This window comes from Aptenodytes forsteri, unplaced genomic scaffold (genome assembly GCF_000699145.1).
Source record: "Aptenodytes forsteri isolate BGI_AS27 unplaced genomic scaffold, ASM69914v1 Scaffold415, whole genome shotgun sequence".
NCBI lineage: Eukaryota > Metazoa > Chordata > Aves > Sphenisciformes > Spheniscidae > Aptenodytes > Aptenodytes forsteri.
The window spans coordinates 224,647-244,997 of record NW_008794745.1 but is presented as its reverse complement, the minus strand read 5'-3'; the positions used below and the strand labels follow the sequence as shown (position 1 = coordinate 244,997).

Below are 20,351 nucleotides of genomic sequence, written 5' to 3'. Positions count from 1 at the left end.
ATAACACTTACTCAATCTAAATCATCTCTGTGGTCTTCTGAATGTGCCCTGTGTTCCCTGCCTGCCCTTTCCAACGACAGCACAGATCCTGGCATAATATGTCAATATTTATTTATTTATGGGTGCACTACCACTTGAAATAGCTTTTCCCCCCACTCCCTCCCGTGCCAGCCTCCCAACCTCAACTGGAACTTGAGTAACGATGTCCTCCGCACATTTTTGCTGCTAAACTACCCTTTCATTACGGTCAATGGAAAGATTTGAAGGTTTACATTCATCGTGGGGTTTTTTGGAGCGGGAGGGAGGAGGTAAAACAGTGAGGACTATTAGAAGGGCTTCATGCCATATGAAGAGCATGGCATCTAGCCATGCTGAGCTTGTGCTAAAAATTGCTTGGCATTTTTATGCGGGCCTGCGGTCATAGTCGATGATACAGTGAACAGAAACTCTTGGAATATAAAAATACACCCGCTCAGACCTGGCAGGGTTGAAAGGGTTAAAATCCACAGCGTTGACTTTACAGGATAATTTCTGATGCTCACTTCCTTAATAACTTATCCTCTGTACCGATAGCATAGAAATGACTGCGTACCTTTACAAAGATGTCATTTTTTTAAGGGAGAGCAGGATAAGATTATTATAGTAAAATAAAGACCCATTCAAGGTTGAAAATATTAGACAAATATGTGCCCACCTTTGTGGTTTTTTATATATATCTGAATATATACAAAATTATATATATAAATATATGAAAACATATATAAAATAAATTATATATATATAAAATAAATTGCATATATAAGATAAAGAGCCATTCAGGATTATATAAATATATATTAAAATATAATTAAATATATATAAAAATGTATTTTAATATATAAATGTGTGTGTGTGTGTGTGTGCATATGTGGTGAAGTTGTTTCCCAGTGATGGACCCGCTCCCCTGCTGGCAGGTATAAGTAAGTCTATTTTATGCCCTTGGAGAATATGGTGGGATGTGTTTTTAGTGTTATTCCTTCATTTCAGAGAAAAAGTAGCTGGAAAAACCACACTTTTTTAAAACAGCGCACAGCCTTTTGTAGTGGAAACTGGTGACCTGACATTCATCAGGTCACTGATCATCTCATTAAGGGGTATAGCCATGGAGGGAATGAATTTTTCATGCTAAGGAAAGCCTCGGCACTTCTGTTTTCTTTATTTAAATCTCAAATGTTTCTTAATTCTCTGCATCGGGCTATTGCAGAGGGGCATCTCCTAGCTGAAAGCAGCCCTGGGAGAACCAAACCCCAGCAGACAAGGCTGAGAGGCAGCGCTGACCCGGCCGGGCATGTGAGCTGGCTTGTGGCATCCCATTTTTGGGGAAGGCTGGCCCCAGCTATGGCCAAAGCGTGTCCCTCTGCTCACCCCCCTCCACTCGCACGCCTCGGAGCAGCCTTGGAGGCCTGAGCCCTGGTGAAGATGTGCTTCCAGCACTAAACCTTCAGGTCCCAAAGTGTTGTGTGTAGGGCTTGGATCAGATGGGAGTAGGTGTGTGGTGGTTGAAGATGCCATCCAGAAGCAGCGTCCCCAGGCTGGGCTGGTGTCGAGGCTGCCTCTGCCCAAAGCAGAGCGTGATGGGCACTTTCAGAGAGCAAAGCTGCTTTCCTTTGAAAGCTCACCCAGTGGATGGCAGGGTGGATGAGGAGCCCTCCCTCTGCCTGTCTCACCTGCAGAGTCTAAACGATTTGCTTAGAGTAGATGCCTGCCTTTTAAATAGTTAAAATTACATGAGATAAAGTCCACCCTAACAGAAAGAATTGCCATCTGGCCAGCTCTGGTGGCTTCCTTTGGCTGTCAGAGGATGGGAGGGAGACCAGTTTGCTGGGTCCAAAATGATTTCGCTCACCTCGGAGCAGGTCTTGCAGTGGGATGAAGTAGAAGTAGGTCTAGGTGCCGGTGGAGACTTGGCCTGACGATTCATCCATTGATGATGGATGCCCTACCCTTGGCAAACGGTAGGGACCGAGAGGAAGGAAGATGAAGCAGGGAAGAAAGACAACTTCCAGTGCCAAGAGTGAGCTCAGAGTGGGGTCTCGGGTGCCTTGTCAAGGACTGTCCCTCCATCTCTGCTTGCCTTCGCGCGCTCTGTCCCAAGCAAGAGAGCGTTGGCCTGAGTGGCCTCTGGGGACAGGAGCTTTGCAGGGTGGATGGGGATGTCTTTGCGAGTCCATCCCTCTCTGTGGCTTTCTCGTTCGCAAGGCCTCCGTGTTGGCTCTTCTCCTCCTAGTTCCCAGAAGAAAAGTTAATAAGTCTGTCCAGGTAGAAAACTTCATTCAGTAGTGATATTAAGCCTTTCAGCAGCAGATGATTTCATTCAAAAAGAATAGCCACAAGCCCCAGAGAGATTTTTAAATTCCAGTGAACACAGACTTCTGATACACGTTCATTTTCCCCCCAACGCCTTTCTTTCCTGAGACACACAGGACCCCTTTAGCAGTTTCTTTGGCAGGATGAGCGCTCTGGGAGAACAGGTTTTTCAAAGTCTTCAAGTTTCTGAGCATGAGATCAGGTCTGTTATTCCCTTGATTTAAAAAAAAAAAATAAAAAAAAAAGAAAAAGGAAATCACACTAGAGGAAAATGTGTAGAGGGATGTGAGTTATACTGCATCTGTATCCTGTGGTCATGCTGTAATTGAAAAATGTAAATCAGGTAAAAATTACGTAGTTGTGACGCTGGGAATTTTAGGCAAAGTATTCCTTTTGGATCTCTTGCCCCTCTGTACTCTAAAAATTCCTTTTGCCTCCGCTTAGAACTTCTGCCTGTGCCAAGGGGAATTTGGTGTGGAGGGCAAGAGCAAAACACACAGCAGAAATCCGCAGAGGGTGAAGCTTATGCAGAGAGATGATGAGATCTGCATTGCAGATGCCAGTGTAGGACTTTGCCCTTAAAATTCCCCATGCACGAGAGTCAGTGGAGCTGTACTAATAAACCATAGCTGTTGGGTGATTTGGGGGGGTGCATGCAAGTCGTAGCTTTTAGTTTGGTTTTTTTTTTTAAATCTGTGACTGCCAAAAGACAGCAGGGGAGAAGTGTTTGTGGGTCTGGGGCTAGGGCACCATAAAAAAGCAATTCTGTTAAACCCTTTAACCAATTTTTGCTGATCATCTGCAACTCCCATTGTCTTCAGCGGTTATTATGGGTGCTGAAGAGCTTCTGGAAGTCTCAGGCCCTAGTTACTGTTCATTCAAATTAATGCAATTTAGTCCTTGAAGCTTATTATTGGGAAAGCTTTTGAGAGGAAAGATGATTATGTGAAAGGGTGGCTCTTGGCTCCCTTGATGGGTATCCTGGGCCCTTTCAAAGTGAGACAAAGATCCAGAATGATCCGCTTGACAAAGAAGCGTGGCAGTGTAGTTCAACATTATGTGTATGTTTTCTCTGTCAAAGATCATGAGCCATAGTTTGCTGCCTTTGGCATTAATCCACAGTAATCTTCCTGGCTCCAAAAGAATTATTCCAAAGATTTCCTGGTGTAACTGAGAACAGAAACTGGGCCAGACACAAAGGACATAAAAGCAGTACCATGATTCAGAGCTGGCACAACGGAGAAGACGATGTATTTTGGGGTGCCAGGAGAATAAATGGATGAGCCCCTAGGCTCCAAAAGGGTTTTCTACCCTGGCACGCTAACATCACGTTAGACTGATAGGCGCTGGTCTGACTAATGCAAGTAGATCTCAGTCCACTGCAAATGACCTCACCCTCCTTGCATCTTCTCATTGCATCTTTACATCCACTTTCATTTCCCATGTTCTGTCCCTGAAATCTCCCAAGAGCCACACGCTGTCTGAAACATTTTCAATGTGAGATCTAGAGTTATAACATCTGTTGGAGAGATGATGCTTTCCTCCAGCAAACGTCCCTGAGGAAAGTTTCCTGCTCAAAGCCCCAGTGGAAACCTCTTTTAAAGTGAGAAAGCTCAAGAAACGCAGGATAGCTGCAGGTTCCTCCGTTGCCCCTTCTTCAGGGGATCTGTCCAGCAGGGCCCGACCTGCAGAAGCTCAGCCCAGCATGAATGGATGCTGATGCTGTCTCTGTCAGCCAACATCCATTCTCCATCTCCTCTCGTGTTCCTCTTACTCCAACACGAGCGGCGGTATTTCTCTGCGGGGATCTATCTTTTTATTTGCCTGAGAACGATAGCTCTAGATCTCTAGGTGGTTCTTTTCACTGCTGGTTTTTGGGTTTGTTGCCGCGATCTCTTTGGGCTGCACTGCTCAGGTGAGGGATGGAAACACTGGTTGTTAACATACCGTGCATGCACCCAAACCAGGGTTATTGGACCCCTTCCCATTCTGGCCAGAAGGTCAAGGACATTCGATATGTTGGTGGAGCACGCTGCAGTGAACAGCCTCCCGTATTTCTCAGTGGACATTTTGATTTGTATTACTAGACATCCAGTCTAGGGTATTATTTTCTGTGGGGCCAACCTGCAGTCCCCACGCAGAGACAGCTCGTATTTGATCTGAGGTAAGACCGAAGGAAGTACTCAGTTCTTCTCCCACCAAGTCCTTTCCTGCTGCAGTTTATCCGCTTCAGACTCTCCAGACAGTCTCTTGAGAGTGGTTCAATTTTATTTCAGTATGGTGGAAGTAAGCTGAAATGAATGCACATTAACTATTGTTTTCCGGTTTGTTTTTTTTTTCCTGGGAGATGGTATATTTATTCCAGTCACTTTTTTTCTCTTTCTGTATCTGTTATGGCTGACTTCCATTTCTTTCCCACTCTTGAGTCTCGGCAGGAAGGACAACAATTGGTGGCCTGGGAAATATAAACCCAAATGCCTTTGAGTTATATTTGCACATCTGGAATTGGGGTCTGATTCTGCATCGCTGTATCCACGGGTGCTGGGTGGGTGGAGGGGGCAGGACTGATAGGATGGCAAACACTTGTCCTTTCGTAGTGACTGACCAAGGAGGAGTTAGAATCTCCTGGCAATTTGGAAAGAGTGGAGGGGAATCACTGCGTTTGGCCACTGCTATAACTCTGGTCAGATTTTAGACTAGGAGTTGCCATCGTGAACAAGATCTAGATGGTGCCCAGCTCAGGGGCTCCAAAGAATGCTGTAAGAACATGGCAGCAGATAATCACGGGGAAATCCTTTTCTGTATCGTGCCTCATCTTGACCTCGAACAGGTATCAGTATGATCCTCGGGGCCCTACATTTAGTAGGTCTTTTGAAGTCTTGTCACCATGAGCTACAGCAGCTCTGGAGAGCCTTGGCGTATAATGCTTTGTTGCAGAACTATCAGAAGTATCTTCTAAAATAATTTGCTTAGGGCCAGTAGGGGTTGGATATTTCAATGCAGAAGCTTCCTGATTATGAACTGTGGATCTTAAGAGAGATTTTTAATGAGGTTTTTGTCTGGCAGCTGCATTTACTATGCATTGGCTAGTACAATAGGAAACTTCAAGTCTGTACATGAAAATGCATTGAAAATTATTAGTCTTTTACAGCGTACTGATAAGCAAGAAAGTGGACTGCTCTGTGAAGGTCTATATTTATAATTTTTCCACAGTTTTTATGAGTTTGCAGAGGCCAACAAGGTTTCCAGCTCTGAGATTACAAAACCTTCTTAAATTTGCTCCTTTGAATCCTTTGCTAGATATGAATTTGCGTCATAAGTGACCTTACAGATCTCCTAAGTCTGTCATGGTGAGGGCATCGTTTGGCCAGGGGAGGGGGAAGATGTCATGAGATGTGAAAATGGGACCGAGTTTGCTACTTCCACTTGCCAGAGGTCTGATTGTGATGGAAGCGCTCGGGAAATGCAGGAAGGATTCACTTGTAAGGCCCGATCTGTAGGGTCGGGGTTATACGATGAACTCTAAAGAGGAACGTGTGTGCTATTAGGAAGCAGCGATGCAGAGCCGCTGTCTGATCCTATGGGTCTGGGAAACATCTAGCCAGGTGGGAGCTAAGAACTCAGTCCAGACTTCAGGACTGCGTGCCTTTTCTATAGACTTGGACTTCATCCCTGATTTCTTCCCCCAAGCTCTAATGAAAATCAAAGTAATAATCTCTCCTGGTGGCCCTTCAGCTGGGAGCCCGGTGGCACAGGGACTGTACAGCACCTTGCGCAATGTGGCTCCCCCTTTCCTTCCAATCCCCCTCTGCTATTGTAATACACCAACTACGGTAACTGAATATTCATCGTTAGCCTCCAACAGACTTTAAATAGACCAATGACAGCTTTCCTCCTTGTAAATTCTTTCCCCAACCAACTTTTTTTTTTTCCTTCTAATTGTACAATTTTTTAATGCAAAAAAAATGTAGCCCATTAACACCCCCATGTAAAACTGTAACTCACATTCTGGCCCAGGAACAACAGTCTCTTCCTTGCCGTGTGGACAATTTCCTGCATTGCCAGTCTAAGTCAGACTTTAACGCTTTTTTTCCCCTCCCTACTTCACTGCAATTTTTTTGGACAGCAAAATTTCTGGACACAACAGTCATTTTGTGCCAGCGATGCACAAAACCATTCATTCCATTAAACTGTGGCCCAGGATTACAACCAGCTATTTTGGGAATAGCGACTTTTAGGCCCTGAAAAAGACCGAATCTGATATATTTTTAAAGACCGAAGGACAAACTAAAATGGTAGCTGTGCACAGTGCATATTGAGCGGGCTCAGAAAACAGTATAAGTGTTTCAAGATGACTGTTGCTTTACAAGGTACCAAAGATATCTTTTTATTAGAGCTCAGCCCCTATAAGGAAGAAAAAGGTAGAAATACAGAGATAACTGCCTGTGTGTATAGGAAAATGGCAAAGTGGAAAAAAAGAGAATATTTTAGATATTTAGTTAGAAAATACTTTCCTTCCTCTCCCTCCTCAAATAGTTGATTTTTTGGCAAAAATAGCACCCAACATGTTTTGACTGAAATGGAAATATTTCAGTCTGGAGAGAAGTCATTGTGATACCTGCTGGGAACTGCTGTTTGGAAACTTGGTGTCTCCAACCTGTTCCCTCTCCAGCGTGACTCCCAGCTCCCGTCGTGTCTCCTGCAGAGCACCACGGTCCTCTTTTACGGCCACGGAGGCTGTCGTGTCTCCTGGGAAATGCAGTCTGAAAGGAATTTGGTCCCCAGTGCACAACGGGAGTGTGGGATCCTGACATCACCTATGCTGGCACTTCAGGGTAAAAATATTGCTGTTTCAGGCATACAGCTCCTTTATGGAAAGGAAATATTTTTTAACAAGAAAAAACAATCACATTGTTAAATTTTCCTCTTCTCAGCTCTCCATTGAGACAGAGAAAGTGTAGATTTAAGTGAGAAGTATCTGGGATGGGGATGGCTTCTTAGTGTTTGTATGGTGCCTCACACGGTGAAGGTCTGACGTTGATGGGGTCCCTGTGAGCTACCCTGAGAATTTACTGTAAGAAACCCCCAGGCAGATCTAATCCCATGTGTGAATGGGGAGAGGATGACGCTCCCAAAGAGACATTCAATTCTTCCCCCACCGAAGCAGGGAGACACTGTGACAGCAGTCATCTCTACATCCTCCAGAAGAGACACAGAGACCATGATGTGGCATCATGCCATGGTATGTCCCTCCTCTTCCTCCATCGTAGCTCACAGGTACCCCACTGAAAAAAAAAGGAAAAAAAAAAGAGTCTCTGGTGTGGCATCTGGCATCATGCCATGGTATGTCCCTCCTCTTCCTCCATCACAGCTCACAGGTACCCCACTGAAAAAAAAAGAAAAAAGAAAAGAGGCTCTATCATTTCCTGGGGGGGATGGAGGGTGGTGGTGTTGGAGCTGAGGAAGAAGGAACCAGCCAATCCATGCAGCAGCCTCTCATTAGGAAGGAGAGCTAAGGGCAAGGTCTGTGTGTCACCTCCCTGTGGCTTGTCTCCTTGGAAGGGAAACATGGTGGGGATGCAGCTGTGGGGTGTCGTGCTGGTACTATTTCCATAAGGATCCCCACGTGAAGGCGGAGCACGGCAGGAGCAGGCAGCTCAAAACCGGGAACTGGTAGGGCTGGGAGACCCCCTGGAACCTAGAAGGTTTGAAGGCCATAGCTCTTGGCCTTCCTGAAAAGCCACCAAAGCTGGCCTCCAGCAAGAGCTCCTGGGGTGGAAATGCCAGTGCTGGGTGTCCACAGGCAGAGAGGTCCTCTGAAGCCCACCACATACACAAGACAGCCATGGATGCTGGGGTATCTGAGGGATAAGTCTCTGCTTCCTCCCAGTCCATCTCTCTTTTGTTCCTCGTGTACCTCCTGGACTTCAGTTCTGGGAAAAAGCTGCCTGGTCAGCCAGCCCAAGTGGGTGGAAAGCCATGCTCCTGTCGGCCCTGCGGGGAGGGGCTGGGCTTCCAGGCGAAGAAACCCCACCTTTGGAATAGGATCTGCTTGGCAAGCCACCAGTGCCCGGGGTTTGGAAAGCTTTTGTGGCACAATGAGACACATTTATTTGGTTTTGAGCTCCTGGGTGAGTTTCCCCTCCATTACAGCTCGGTTGCTGATGTTTCTGGCAGCCACCAGCAGTGGTTTGGATGAAAGCTCCCTGCTGTGAGTAGGTTTATATAATTGGCATTGTTAAATTTTATAAATGAGTTCTGAGTTGCTACAGTGATAGGTCCTCTCTAAGGGTTGTAATTGGAGGTTCAGTGCTCCTCCTCCACGTGTAAGTGGCCAGGTGAGCTTGCTGATGGGATTTAAGGATCTGTCCTTGCTCCAGCATAATGATTTTGGGCAGGTGAGTAGGATACCTCAAAGCCAGCTTGGTCCAACGGTTATAGCCTCAAAGAAGAAAGCTTGCGTTGGAATCTGGGCTCTGGTTTGTGGCTGCTCTGAGCCTGGTGGCACTTTGCGAGGTGCTGCTGTACTACCTGATCTTTACACATTTTAGCAAGTCCTTGGGTTCAGAGAGCACCCAGCTGTCTTGGAGACAGCCCAGGAGGAGGCTTGCACCTCGCCTGAAGTCTCCGATACCCCCTACTCAGCTTCAGTTCTCCCCCCTGCAGAGCAGGAATAACCTTGTCCAGCCATGTTGCTGATGTGCTTGGGGAAATGTCTCCAAAATGCACTGTAGGGTCTTGTAGGAGAGGAGATTTCCAGCCAGTGTTGGCAAAGCATCCCTGCTTGAAACCAGATTTCAGAGCAAAGGAACAAACCAGACTTTCCATCCGTGCTCACTCTCCCAGCCTGGCTCTGCTGAGGCATGTGGCTCTGGTGTGATTTATTTATTTCTCTTTTCTGAACACTCTGGAGTGGAGCTTGTTCTCTGGTCCAGGGATCCCCCATCCAGGACAACTAGGCTGGCAGACCCCGGAGAGAATGAATGGGGGCAACTACCATAAGGGGAAAAAGTAGACCTAAATATTTAATCCATCTCCAAGTCAGCTTGGCAGAAATGAGGTTTTTATTTACACGCATGTGCACATCCACATATACAATATAAATACTATATAATTTAGAAATGCTATCATAGTATGCAGATATAAATCTTGTGTATTTTGCTATAACTGTGTGTATCTGTTTGATGTATGGGTGTAAAATAGCAGTTGTGGTGGAAGAGGCATGACTCTAAAGGGAAAGATACTACAAGGAAAGTGAAATAGAAGAGAGTACTGCACCGATAAAGTGTGACGGGGCTGCAGTCTCCTGGGAGGGACGTCTCTGTTTCCCTGAAAGTCTAAACAAACACCATGACACTAATGTGCTGCCTGCATTTATTAATTCACTGATCTATTTATTAATTGATTGCTTTTCTGCCTTTTTTTTTTTGTTTGTTTCTTTGCTTTTAGTAAAGAGTACCCGGTTGTTCCCAGGAGCACAGTGAGACAAAAAGTGTCCTCGAATCACAGCCCCTTCAGTGGTGAGACCAGGGTCCTTTCTGCCTCCTCCAACCTGGGCTCCCAGTACCAGTGTGAGAACGGGGTGTCGAGCACCTCCCAGGACCTGCTACCGCCTGCCAACCCCTACCCGATCTCCCAGGAGCACAGCCAGATCTACCACTGCACCAAGAGAAAAGGTCAGGCCTTGGCTGCTCCCCGCTCAACGCTTGCTATGTGGCTTTCCCCTTCCCAACATGACTGTCAGCGTTGTTTTCTGATGTTTCCCCTTGCCCACAGGCTGGACAGCCCCAGCCTGCTTTATGATGACACTTGAGGATGAGCAAGGGAATGAGGGTTGTGCGCTGGAGGTGGGCAGTTCCCCCAGGCTGGGCTGGGAAACTCCTCTCACCGGTGTTAGCCTGAAACCCCATCTCTGCTGCTGGGCTGGGAGCGAGCTGTTTGGAGGGGTGGCAGTACCTTTCACCCATGTTGAATCCACATTCAGTAAGATAGCTGGTGCCGGAGATAAAGGTGACTTATCTGTCTCCATAGCCCCTCAGACAGGGTTAATCTCCAAGTGGAGATACCTTGACAGCTTGGATTTTGCACAGTTTTCGACTAAGAGTCTCACAGTTGGGAGACAGTTGTCTGTATCCAGAAAGCAATTCCACTTAAATGCTCGGTCTAATGAACGGGGCGTGGGATTGAAAATCATGATATTCATGTTTGTTCCCCTCTGGTGCGACTGACCTGCTTTGACAGAGCTTGAGGGATCAAACTGTGAGGGCTTCACACTGACTGCTCAGCTCGCCCTGGCGTGAAGAGCCCCATGATATCGATGGGATAATTGTTCTCAGACAGGGGCGAGCGGTTTGCAGTCTCTCCCTTCCTCTCCCAAAGCAATGGGAATGACGAGGTGCAGAAACACTTGCAGGACTCAGATAGCAAAAGCCTCAGATCAGCTCCACCCCAGACACTCAGAAGAAAATAGGGAATTTCCAGGGTTGAATGCAACCCTATGGGGTGGGCGGCAGATGGTTACTGCCTACCCCTGTTCCCTTTTCTCAGGATTTAGTCTACGTTGCACGGGAAAAGCTAACAGGAGTCAGCATGCACCATGGCATTTGAATGCACCATCTCCAGCCTGATAGCCTCTCCCCACAGCAGATCCCTTCCTGCTTCCCTGCACGGTCCTATCAGTCAGCCATATGTCATTATTTTTAGTAACGTAACCCCTGGGTCTCTGGGATGCGCAGTGTAGACACACAGTCTAAGGTAGCGGATGCTGGGACGTGCTGGCAGATGAAGCAGGAGAGCAGTGGAAATCTCTCTCGCATCCTTGGTGAATCCCCTGAATGTTGTAACATCACGTGTGCTGTGTACAAGTATATATGCAAAACAAAAAAAGTTGATAAAAATTAATATTTTCCTGATGCCAGATTGAGCCAAACGGTGGAAAACAGAGGCATCATTTTCTGACCCCTCCAGCTGACCAGGCAACCCTCGTGCTCGTATGGAGTGTTTCAAAGCTGTGGTTGGAAATGGTGATGCTAGACTTGAGCTAGCTGTAAGGTAGGGAATAAGGAGTTACAGTGGCCTCCCAGAGTGTCCCGTAAGGTCAGAGGTGGGGCGTGTGGCCCTTGCGACCCCTATGCTGGTGCGGGACTGTGGGTTGCGAGGCTTTGGGACACAGCTGGGTTGCTGCAAAGCCCCGCTGTTGGCAATGGAAAGGCAGGTCCTCTTCGCCCTTGGCGTTCCTCAGCCTGCGATCCATCCTCGGTGCCCCTTTGCCCTGGGAGCTGAGCTTTCACCGCTCCTCTTCCCCTTTGCAAAAACTAACCAAAACAAGCTGGCCCAAATGGCAACAAACCCTTCGGACAATCTCTGACTGCTGCGTGTCCCCGCACCGCAGGGCAATTCATCATTCCCCTCCACATTGTAACGTGATAAGGAATCAACAGAGGTTTCCTTCCAGTTTTGGGATTCCCGTTAAGTGGTGTCTCCATGGGTGGTTTCCCTCAATCCCCCAATTATCTCACTTCCTCTTATTGTCACAAAAGAGACGACTATCTGCCCTGTAATAAGCTCCCCGGCCCCTTTTGGCCTGCGTGGCCCTTACGAAAGTGCAGGAGACTGGCAAAATGAGTCCTTCTCTGTACGGCTGATGGCCCCTCATTATCTCTACGATGGCTTGAGTGGCACAAGCAGTTAAGGGCCTTTTATCAAAGCCGCCAAATGCTTTAATCAAAGAGAAGCAGTGTCCTGTCCGATACCACCGGCTTCTTCCGTGAAGCTGTGCGTCTCAGGAGCCTGAGTCCCTGCTTTCCTCCCTGTGCCTTTTTCCCCCTCCTCATGCATCCAGTAAATCGAAAACAGCCACCAGGGCTTAAAGGAAAGAAACACAAAGTTAATGGGAAACAGAGAGCCAACATGAGCTGCCAAGCAGCTCTTTGCAATGAAATTAATCAGGAGCCTGAGTCCCTGCTTTCCTCCCTGTGCCTTTTTCCCCCTCCTCATGCATCCAGTAAATCGAAAACAGCCACCAGGGCTTAAAGGAAAGAAACACAAAGTTAATGGGAAACAGAGAGCCAACATGAGCTGCCAAGCAGCTCTTTGCAAAGTGAAATTAATTAAAAAAAAAAAAAGTCACTAGAGATGAGCAACTCAGATAAATCAGAACGTGATCCAAGGTTTCGTCTCAAACTCAGACTGAGCGTGGCACTTTCTTCTAGCACCGAGCAAGGACCTTTATCGAACTTGGGAAACTAACCTTACCTATAATATTCCTCTTTTCCTTCCTTTTCCAGCCTTTCCTTTCTAAGTGAAATACTAAGCTTTCCCTCACAGCTCTCCTGCTTTCCTACTTTTCTGCGATACTTTTAACAAACCTCACCATCTAAGAAAATGTGAAAGCAAGAGCATGTTCACTCCTAATGCACCTCTGTCCATTTTCTGGACTGGAAGTATTATTGATTTCATCGGATCATCAGCTCCTTAAACATTGACTCCTCCTCAGTCGGTTTAGGATTTCTCTCAAGCAGATTATTTCCTTTTCTTAAGGCTGCGGTTACGGATAAGTGCTCGCAGGGGCAGAGGGCAATTCGACTGGGTTTGAGACCAGCTGGTGTCTGTATCTTCTGTAGCAAATACCACCACTGTTTTCCAAGATAGCCTCTCAGATACAGCTCCTTCCAGCTTTGACGTCTCGTGATGTTTCTCTGTATCCTTTTTAATCAGGAGGTTAAGTCTCGGTTTAAGCTCGGTTAAGAATAGGTCTGTATTCGAGCAACTCAAAGGCACCTTATTCAACTTCTACTTCCTTGGTGACCTAAGACAAAGGTTTAGTTCTGTGGTTGACAGTGTTGTTCTTAGCTGTCAAGTCAAGATGGATTCGCTCTGGAGATCTGATATGGAGTTACATTAGGGGAGCGCAGCAGGGCTGTGAGGGAATGTTATCTCTGAAGGCTCCTCTGTTTCAGGGAGCTGATGCTCTTCTGGGTGAGGAAGGAAGGGAGGACACATCCCAGAGCCCCAAATCTGGCAATTCCTGGTGCCCGGGTGAGAGTGCAGGGTTGCAGCATTGGGAATGACCCCAGCGTGGTGCAGTGGGGTTGCTGCTCCAGGCGCCTTCTGAACATGCTGAAGGCTGGCGAATGGCAGTCCTCAAGGCGAGAATCATCCCGCGTTGTATCTCACCTCCACACTGATATTGTTTGTGGCATTTCACAAAGAGACTGGTCTTGAGAGGATGGATTAACTCAAATCCTGTACCCTACCAAGGAGTGGCCTGAGTTCTTGATGTGGATTTTTAGGCTGCAACAAAGACCAATTGGAGCTTTGCCTTTTTTCTGGTTGTTCTCCACCTCTCCCTCTCTCATTGTTGTGCTTGGAGAAGCCCAAAAGGACTTACCAGCAGGCAGCTTGCTTTCTGTCTTTCATTTTAGCCCCATGTCCCAGTTAGGGCATTGGGGCTTTTTTTCCCTTGTGTTATCCTACTCCCTCAGACTTCCTGTGAACTAAAAAGCCATCCCTCTAAACCTCTGCTCCCTCCCAGCCTTACACAATCTCAACCACTTGGCAGATTTCTGGTATGCTTGTGATGCTGAACAGGAGGCGACTGGAACAGCCTCTCCCTGGGGAGGTTATAAAAGTTGTCATGTTGGCACTCTGAGGAGAAGAGGGACGTGGCAGAATCCACCGGCTCCAACCAGCAAGGATCGTATCCTTCAGCCACCTAGCTTGGACATGACCCTGCCCGTGGGGAAGCATATATCTTTCATCTCCTTCCTGCTCTGCTGAGGTCGGCGGAGATACAGCAATGTCTTTCCCCCTTCTCCACGAGAACAGGCACTGTTGGGGTGGATAGACCTCTTCATTGATTGAACGGATTTCTCCCTCATCCCACCCAGCTTTTATTTCACTCAAAGAATCTGTAGGACAAAAGTCAGGTATGGGATGTCTTTTTGGAGGTCGTGCTGCTCGTCCTGCTGATGTTAGGAGATGTAATGAGTTGGCCAAGGCTTGAGCTGTGCTGCAGCTGGAGGTGTTTGCAGCTTGGGCAGATGCAGTGGAGCCCAGAGCAAGGTGGCTGGTGGGTGAAGAAGAGCCTGCCTGCATGGTGGGGAGATACTCAGGGGGCTGGTGTGCACCCAGCTTTTGCTGTGCAGCCACATTGCTTGTGGCGCTGTAGTTTCAGCAGCTTCATGTGAGCATCCCGCTCTCCCATCGGGAGGTGCCCCCTGTGCCTCTGCAGGCAGTGCTGGCAGCTCCCTGCCTGTGGAAGAGGTTCCAGCTTTTGGTGTTGGATTGTCTCTGGCCCACAACCCTTTCTGTCGTGTTCCCCTGCAGTGCAACACAGCCATATTGCAAACCGTGCGATTGCTGAAATAGCTAGCACGTCTTAGGTTTCACGTCCTAGGATGTACGTCTGCTTTGCCTTTTAGGGATGCTGATTTTGACCGAATATCCCTTTTTCTTTTCTTCTTTGACAACCCTTGTCAGTTTTGCACACTGTGATTGGCTGTTCAGGCTCATGCTAGATTCATACCAGAAACCAGACTGGATAAAACAACAGTGTTAGTGATAATCACCCATTGTGTCTTCCTCACAAAGTCGGGATGAACCTACTGTAATGCCCTGGAAGTGTGGGTGAGCTTTAAAAACTAAAACAGTTGGGTCCCATTCTTCATTGTCTTCTGTCCCGGGGAGCTGATTGTCATGAATTGGAAAGGAGCTCTCCTGGTTTTACACCAGGGGAAGAGGTGGGCCCAGTGCACCCTGAAGTCCAGAGATTTTACATGTTTGCATTTCATTCTGGAATGGCCCTAATCTTGGAATTGGGAAAATTCCATTTAAAAAGCCATTTGTGTGGTATTTACAACCCAGCTGGAAGTAGTAAATACCGGAAATCTTGGAACTGCTTATGCTCTCACTCAAGCTCCTTCATTAGATAGATCATCAAATTCCTTGTGAGGGAGCCAGTTTCCACCCCATTCTGCAGGCTCCGTTTTCCTTGGATCCACTTCGGAGCAGTTTCTCCCAAGCGCTGGCAGCTTCCCCTGCTTGGCAGAACTTTTTGCTTTTTGAGGTTTGCGCAGTATCGAGGGGCTGGTCACAAGAGCTGATCACCACTCTTGGCTTCCAAGAATAGCAACAAATGTGGAGGATGGTCAGCATCTCCCAGAGGTGCCCAGCACCTCCTAGGGCTTGGTGACAACAGGAAAAGGACAATGAAGTTCTGTCAGGGAACCAACATCAAGAATCAAACCCAGAGCTGACCAGACAGTTATCTCCTGTGTCCTGCTTGCAGTGATGCTGGGGAGGTGAGAGGACCTTCAGGAAGAGGATTATGGCCTTGGGACACTGTCCAGGCTCCAGAGCAGGTGGGGATGACTTCAAACAGCAGCCTTCAGCATTGCCTGAGAGCTCTGTTTGACTTGTTCTCCTTTTGCTGTTCTCCTACTTGAAGATGTCCCCTTCCCACCCCCAAATTTGCTCTGCACGCCATGGGGATGCGCTTCACCTGCTCTGTGCCAGCTCTGGTCTCCTCTCTGAGGAGCGGTGGGACAATGCCAGATCAGACTAGAGAGCCTGGACCAGGGTAAACTCATCAGCTAGCACCAGCTGAGGATCTCTGGACTGCACCATCCCATCTGATGATGAAGATGGACTGTTCTCTTCCCTCTCCAGCACTTTGAGGTTACATAGATGGGAAAAATCATCGGGAGGAGGGGCCAGAGGGCAGGCAGAAGCCGTTAGGGTAGGCTGTAATCCTGTGTTAGCGACTATGTCCTCTTTGGTGTCCTTACACATCCTAAAATCTGGAGTGATGGTGCCCTTTCCACATAGCACATCAGTAAGCCTGGCTCTAGAGAGGCCAGCAGAGCGATCCCGAGAGCCTACCTGGCTCTAGAGAGGCCAGCAGAGCGATCCTGAGAGCCTACAGAAGAAGAGCTGGCACCTATAGGGTTTCCACTGAAATGCTGGCTGTTTTTGTTTTTCTCTCTTCACCTGCGATGAATTCTGGAAGCGGATCCGTAACTGCGGCTCTGCCTGGCTGGGCTGTGGCAGGCAGCGAAACGTCTGGGCTAAATGGAAAAATCAGCAACCTCAGGTTGTAAGTCAGGCGCGTTTTTACACAACGGAAAAACAGAGTTTGGCTGTTTTGTGTTGTATATTGAAAAAAATAAAAATAAAGTAAACAGTCAAACCCCAAGCCAATGATTTCTAATGCCAGCAGAGTAACGCGGTTGAATGCTGAAAACTTTATTAGCAGAACAATGCTTCATTTTACAAGACATTGTTTTTCCACCCTGGTGTTCTTATTACTCAGTGGTGGGTTAGGGATCCAAAACTTTTAGGCTGCCTGTAAAAGCTAGAGCTCAGGCTGTTCTTCCAGATGTACCTAACCCGTGCTCAGGAGGGAGCTCAGACCTGTGCTTCCAGCTTTTGTCTTTCAGGGGACTACATCCTCTCCACCGCTCCTATCTAAAACGCACCTGATCAGGATTGAGGAGAGCGATACAGTTTTGCATCTATCTGCTTACTGTTTCAGCTATTTTAAAGATGTGATTGCGTGGCTTGCTTGCCCCATCCTACTTTCTACCATTTAAGAGAAGGCAGAGGAGGAAGGTATCTTGATTATCAGGGCTCTGCACTGCCGGGACTAAGGAGCCAGGTTTTGCTCTTGTCAGGGAGAAAGCGTGAAATGGGACCGTGCCTCTCCAGGTGAATTTACGGGCAGCTGCTATTACAAAGTCAAAGGACACCAAGGGGAAAGTCCCCATGGGGTGTACCTCAGTACCTGATGTTTTCTGGGGTTGTCAGGATGAGGAGACTAACAGCAGTTGTTCCAGCTGGATTTGGTAGACACCTGAGTGGGAGTAATGGGTTATTTTACAAGCAGGGTGGGTGCAGCTTCCGAGGAGAAAGCGCGTGGCTGTTTATAGTAATAAGGGTATGTGCACGTGCATGTTTACAAGGAACAGAAGTTGCCTGCCCTGCCCATCTGCACCTCCTGAAGGTGAGACGTGGGCACTCACGTTGGAGCAGCCCAGCAGCAACACCTGTGTTTTTGCAAGTGCCTCTGGGGGGGCAGATGCTTTTAGTCCTCTTTTTTGTGGAAGTGCGTTTTTTTCCTTTGCATTTTGGGGGTGAAAAAAATTGCGGCTCAAAACATGTTGGTTAGGAAAATTTGAAAAGGGCCATTTCTTGCAGTATTCTTTCAAATTTTACCCCTGTTGAAAGGGTGCAGCCAAGAGGGCTTTAAGCAAAGTGGGATGTTTTTCTGCCTGGACCAGGGATCTTGTTCTTGAAGGAGCAGGAAAGTTAATCTGGGTCAGAACAAGCTTCCCTTCCCTTGCCTCGCTGTCCTTAAAATCTCTGGGTGAAGCGCTCATCCCTGGGAACTTTGCCATCCATTCCAGCAAAGCTGGATTTCATTTGATGACCCTGCGAATGAATAAATAAGTGCATATTCATTTATTCATTTTGCTTCACCCTAGAGATTTCACCTAAATTGTTTATCTCCTTCCCTCTGTTGGCCCAGGATGCCGCAGGAAACAAAGGGGTCTGCAAGCTGTGCCTTGCTGTTTCTAGCTGTGAAATTTACTTTTCTTTTTTGTTACACTTGGCTCCAGCACACAGCTGTGTGGATTTATGTGCCCAGCTCCCTTGGCACAGCTAAAGACCGGGGCTGTAAAACTCCGAATCTGATTGTCTCAACTGTGCCATTGCTGATGCTCTCCCGGGGGGATTTTTATTGTGATCTCCATTTTTGTCTCATTTATCGTGAAAGTATATCACTGTAAAGGCTTTTAGTTCACAGCATCAGCTCTGAGCCTCTTGGTTGGGAGTGGGGACCTCTGCTCTGCACCGCACCGTATCCGCAGGCGGATGTCACTCCCCTGGTCAAAGTGCTGGCAGCAGAAAGGAGACAAGGAGCTTGGTGGTGTGGGGGTGTGCGTGGGGTATCCCCAAGCGAGCTAAGCCTCAGAGTCCCTCCAGCATCTTATAGCCTTAATTTTCCTCCCAGAGCTCCTAGCTAATCCCTTCTCCAGCCCAGCAGACAGGGCCGAGTGCAAGACTTGGTTTCAGCAGGATCGATTCAGGGCGATTCCGAGGAAGGGATCTGGATTTGCACTGACATAACTGAGAGAAGTGTCTGGATCAGCTCTGTGCAGACTGTGTCCTTGGTAAAACGAGGACTGTGGAGAGGGAGGTTCAGCTGAGGGCATAGTATTGTTGTTCGCTACCAGGGGTTTTCTCTCCCAACAGATGAGGAATGTTCCACCACTGAGCATCCCTACAAGAAGCCCTACATGGAAACTTCTCCAGCAGAAGAGGATCCTTTCTACAGGTCCAGTTACCCCCAGCAGCAGGGACTGAACACTTCATACAGGACTGAATCAGCCCAGCGCCAAGCATGTATGTATGCCAGCTCCGCTCCCCCCACGGACCCCGTGCCCAGCCTAGAAGACATCAGCTGTAACACGTGGCCGAGCGTGCCCTCCTACAGCAGTTGCACAGTGTCTGCCATGCAGCCGATGGACAGATTACCCTACCAGCATTTCTCTGCCCACTTCACCTCAGGGCCGCTGATGCCCCGGCTCAGCAGCGTGGCCAACCATACTTCCCCCCAAATAGGAGATACCCATAGCATGTTTCAGCACCAGACCTCAGTTTCTCACCAACCCATCGTCCGGCAGTGTGGACCTCAAACCGGCATCCAGTCCCCCCCCAGCAGCTTACAGCCCGCAGAGTTCCTGTATTCCCACGGCGTGCCTCGAACCCTTTCGCCCCACCAGTACCACTCGGTCCACGGCGTGGGCATGGTGCCAGAGTGGAGCGAGAACAGCTAACGAGGCGGTCAGGAAAGTGCAAGAGCATTAGCCATGAGGAAAGGAAAAAAAAAAAAAAAGGGAAAAGGAAAAGGAAAAAATGCCCTGTCGAGAATAAAAGCGAGAGTATTTCGCAAGACTCCTTTAACTGAATGTTCACCGATAGCACTCGAGAGGGATGGACACTGATTGAAACCACAGACGAAATAGTCATCGGCCTCGGTGTGACTTGCCCCCCCCTTTTTCTTTTGTTTCAAAAGAAAAATCAACAGATCGGCACACTTGTCCCCCGCTACGGTCCCCACCCAGTTTGTGTTGCTGCCACCGCCAGCCCCGTGCCCTCGTCCCCCCGCTGCCCTCCTGCTCTTTTTGTTCTCCAGGGGACACGAAACTCCTGCTGCCTTTCTCAACACAGTCAGAGTGCTTGAACGAAAACAACTAGGATGTTACTTTTTTTTGTGGTGTTGATGTTGACAATGTTATATAATAAATAATAATATATATATTTTCTTTCAAATTTCTCAAAAAAAGAAAAAAAAAAAGACACCAGCCCTTTTTACCAAGGGTGGATTTTTGGAGTGGTGTTTCTTTTTTTTTTAATTAGTATTATTGTTGTTACTTTTCAACAGAAAGAGGTATTATGAACCCACAAGTAAGAAAAGCAGGTACCTACCTCGCCCAGAGTGAAACCGCTCCCTGCAGGGTGCCGTGTTTCCTTACAGATGCCCCAAAACACGTCTCTGCAGGAACCAGCCCCGTAAACTCATCTCCTTTCCCACTTGTGCGTAATTCTCTCGCTCTTCTTTCTTTCCCATCTCCCGGTCTTTCCCGGTCCATCCGCTGTCTCTGACGGAAGCGCGGGGTACCTTTCAAACTTGAAAACATCCACAGCTTGTCTCCTGCCGAATTTTTACCGGCATGCAGAAAGCGAGGCTCTGAGCCAGCTGCGAGGGGGAGGAAAGGCGGGGAGAGAGAGGATGCAGACAGTGAAAGGAAAAACTTTGCTCATAAAAATGATGATGGCGCTTGTTTGCAATCCCGGACTTTAATTTTATCGCGCGTTCTTTTTCTTCCTCTCAAAAAAAAAAAAAAAATAGAAAAAGGGATACTGGTCTGGGTGTGTTAAGTGAGATATTAAGTAAATGTGTTTAAAAGGAGCAGAAAATGATCATGAGAGGCTGGGAGTGG

General features: G+C 47.7%; 1 protein-coding gene across 1 annotated transcript in view; it reads left to right on the top strand.

Annotated features, from left to right (window-relative positions):
* Positions 1-19,488, top strand: part of TBX5 (T-box 5) — a 166,117-nt gene extending 146,629 nt beyond the window's left edge. The window contains 2 exon segments of the mRNA XM_009274023.2: positions 9,796-10,022; positions 18,601-19,488. Of these exon segments, the coding sequence (XP_009272298.1) occupies positions 9,796-10,022; positions 18,601-19,184 (811 nt within the window). The 3' untranslated portion in view covers positions 19,185-19,488.
* The last annotated feature ends 863 nt before the right edge of the window (positions 19,489-20,351 follow it).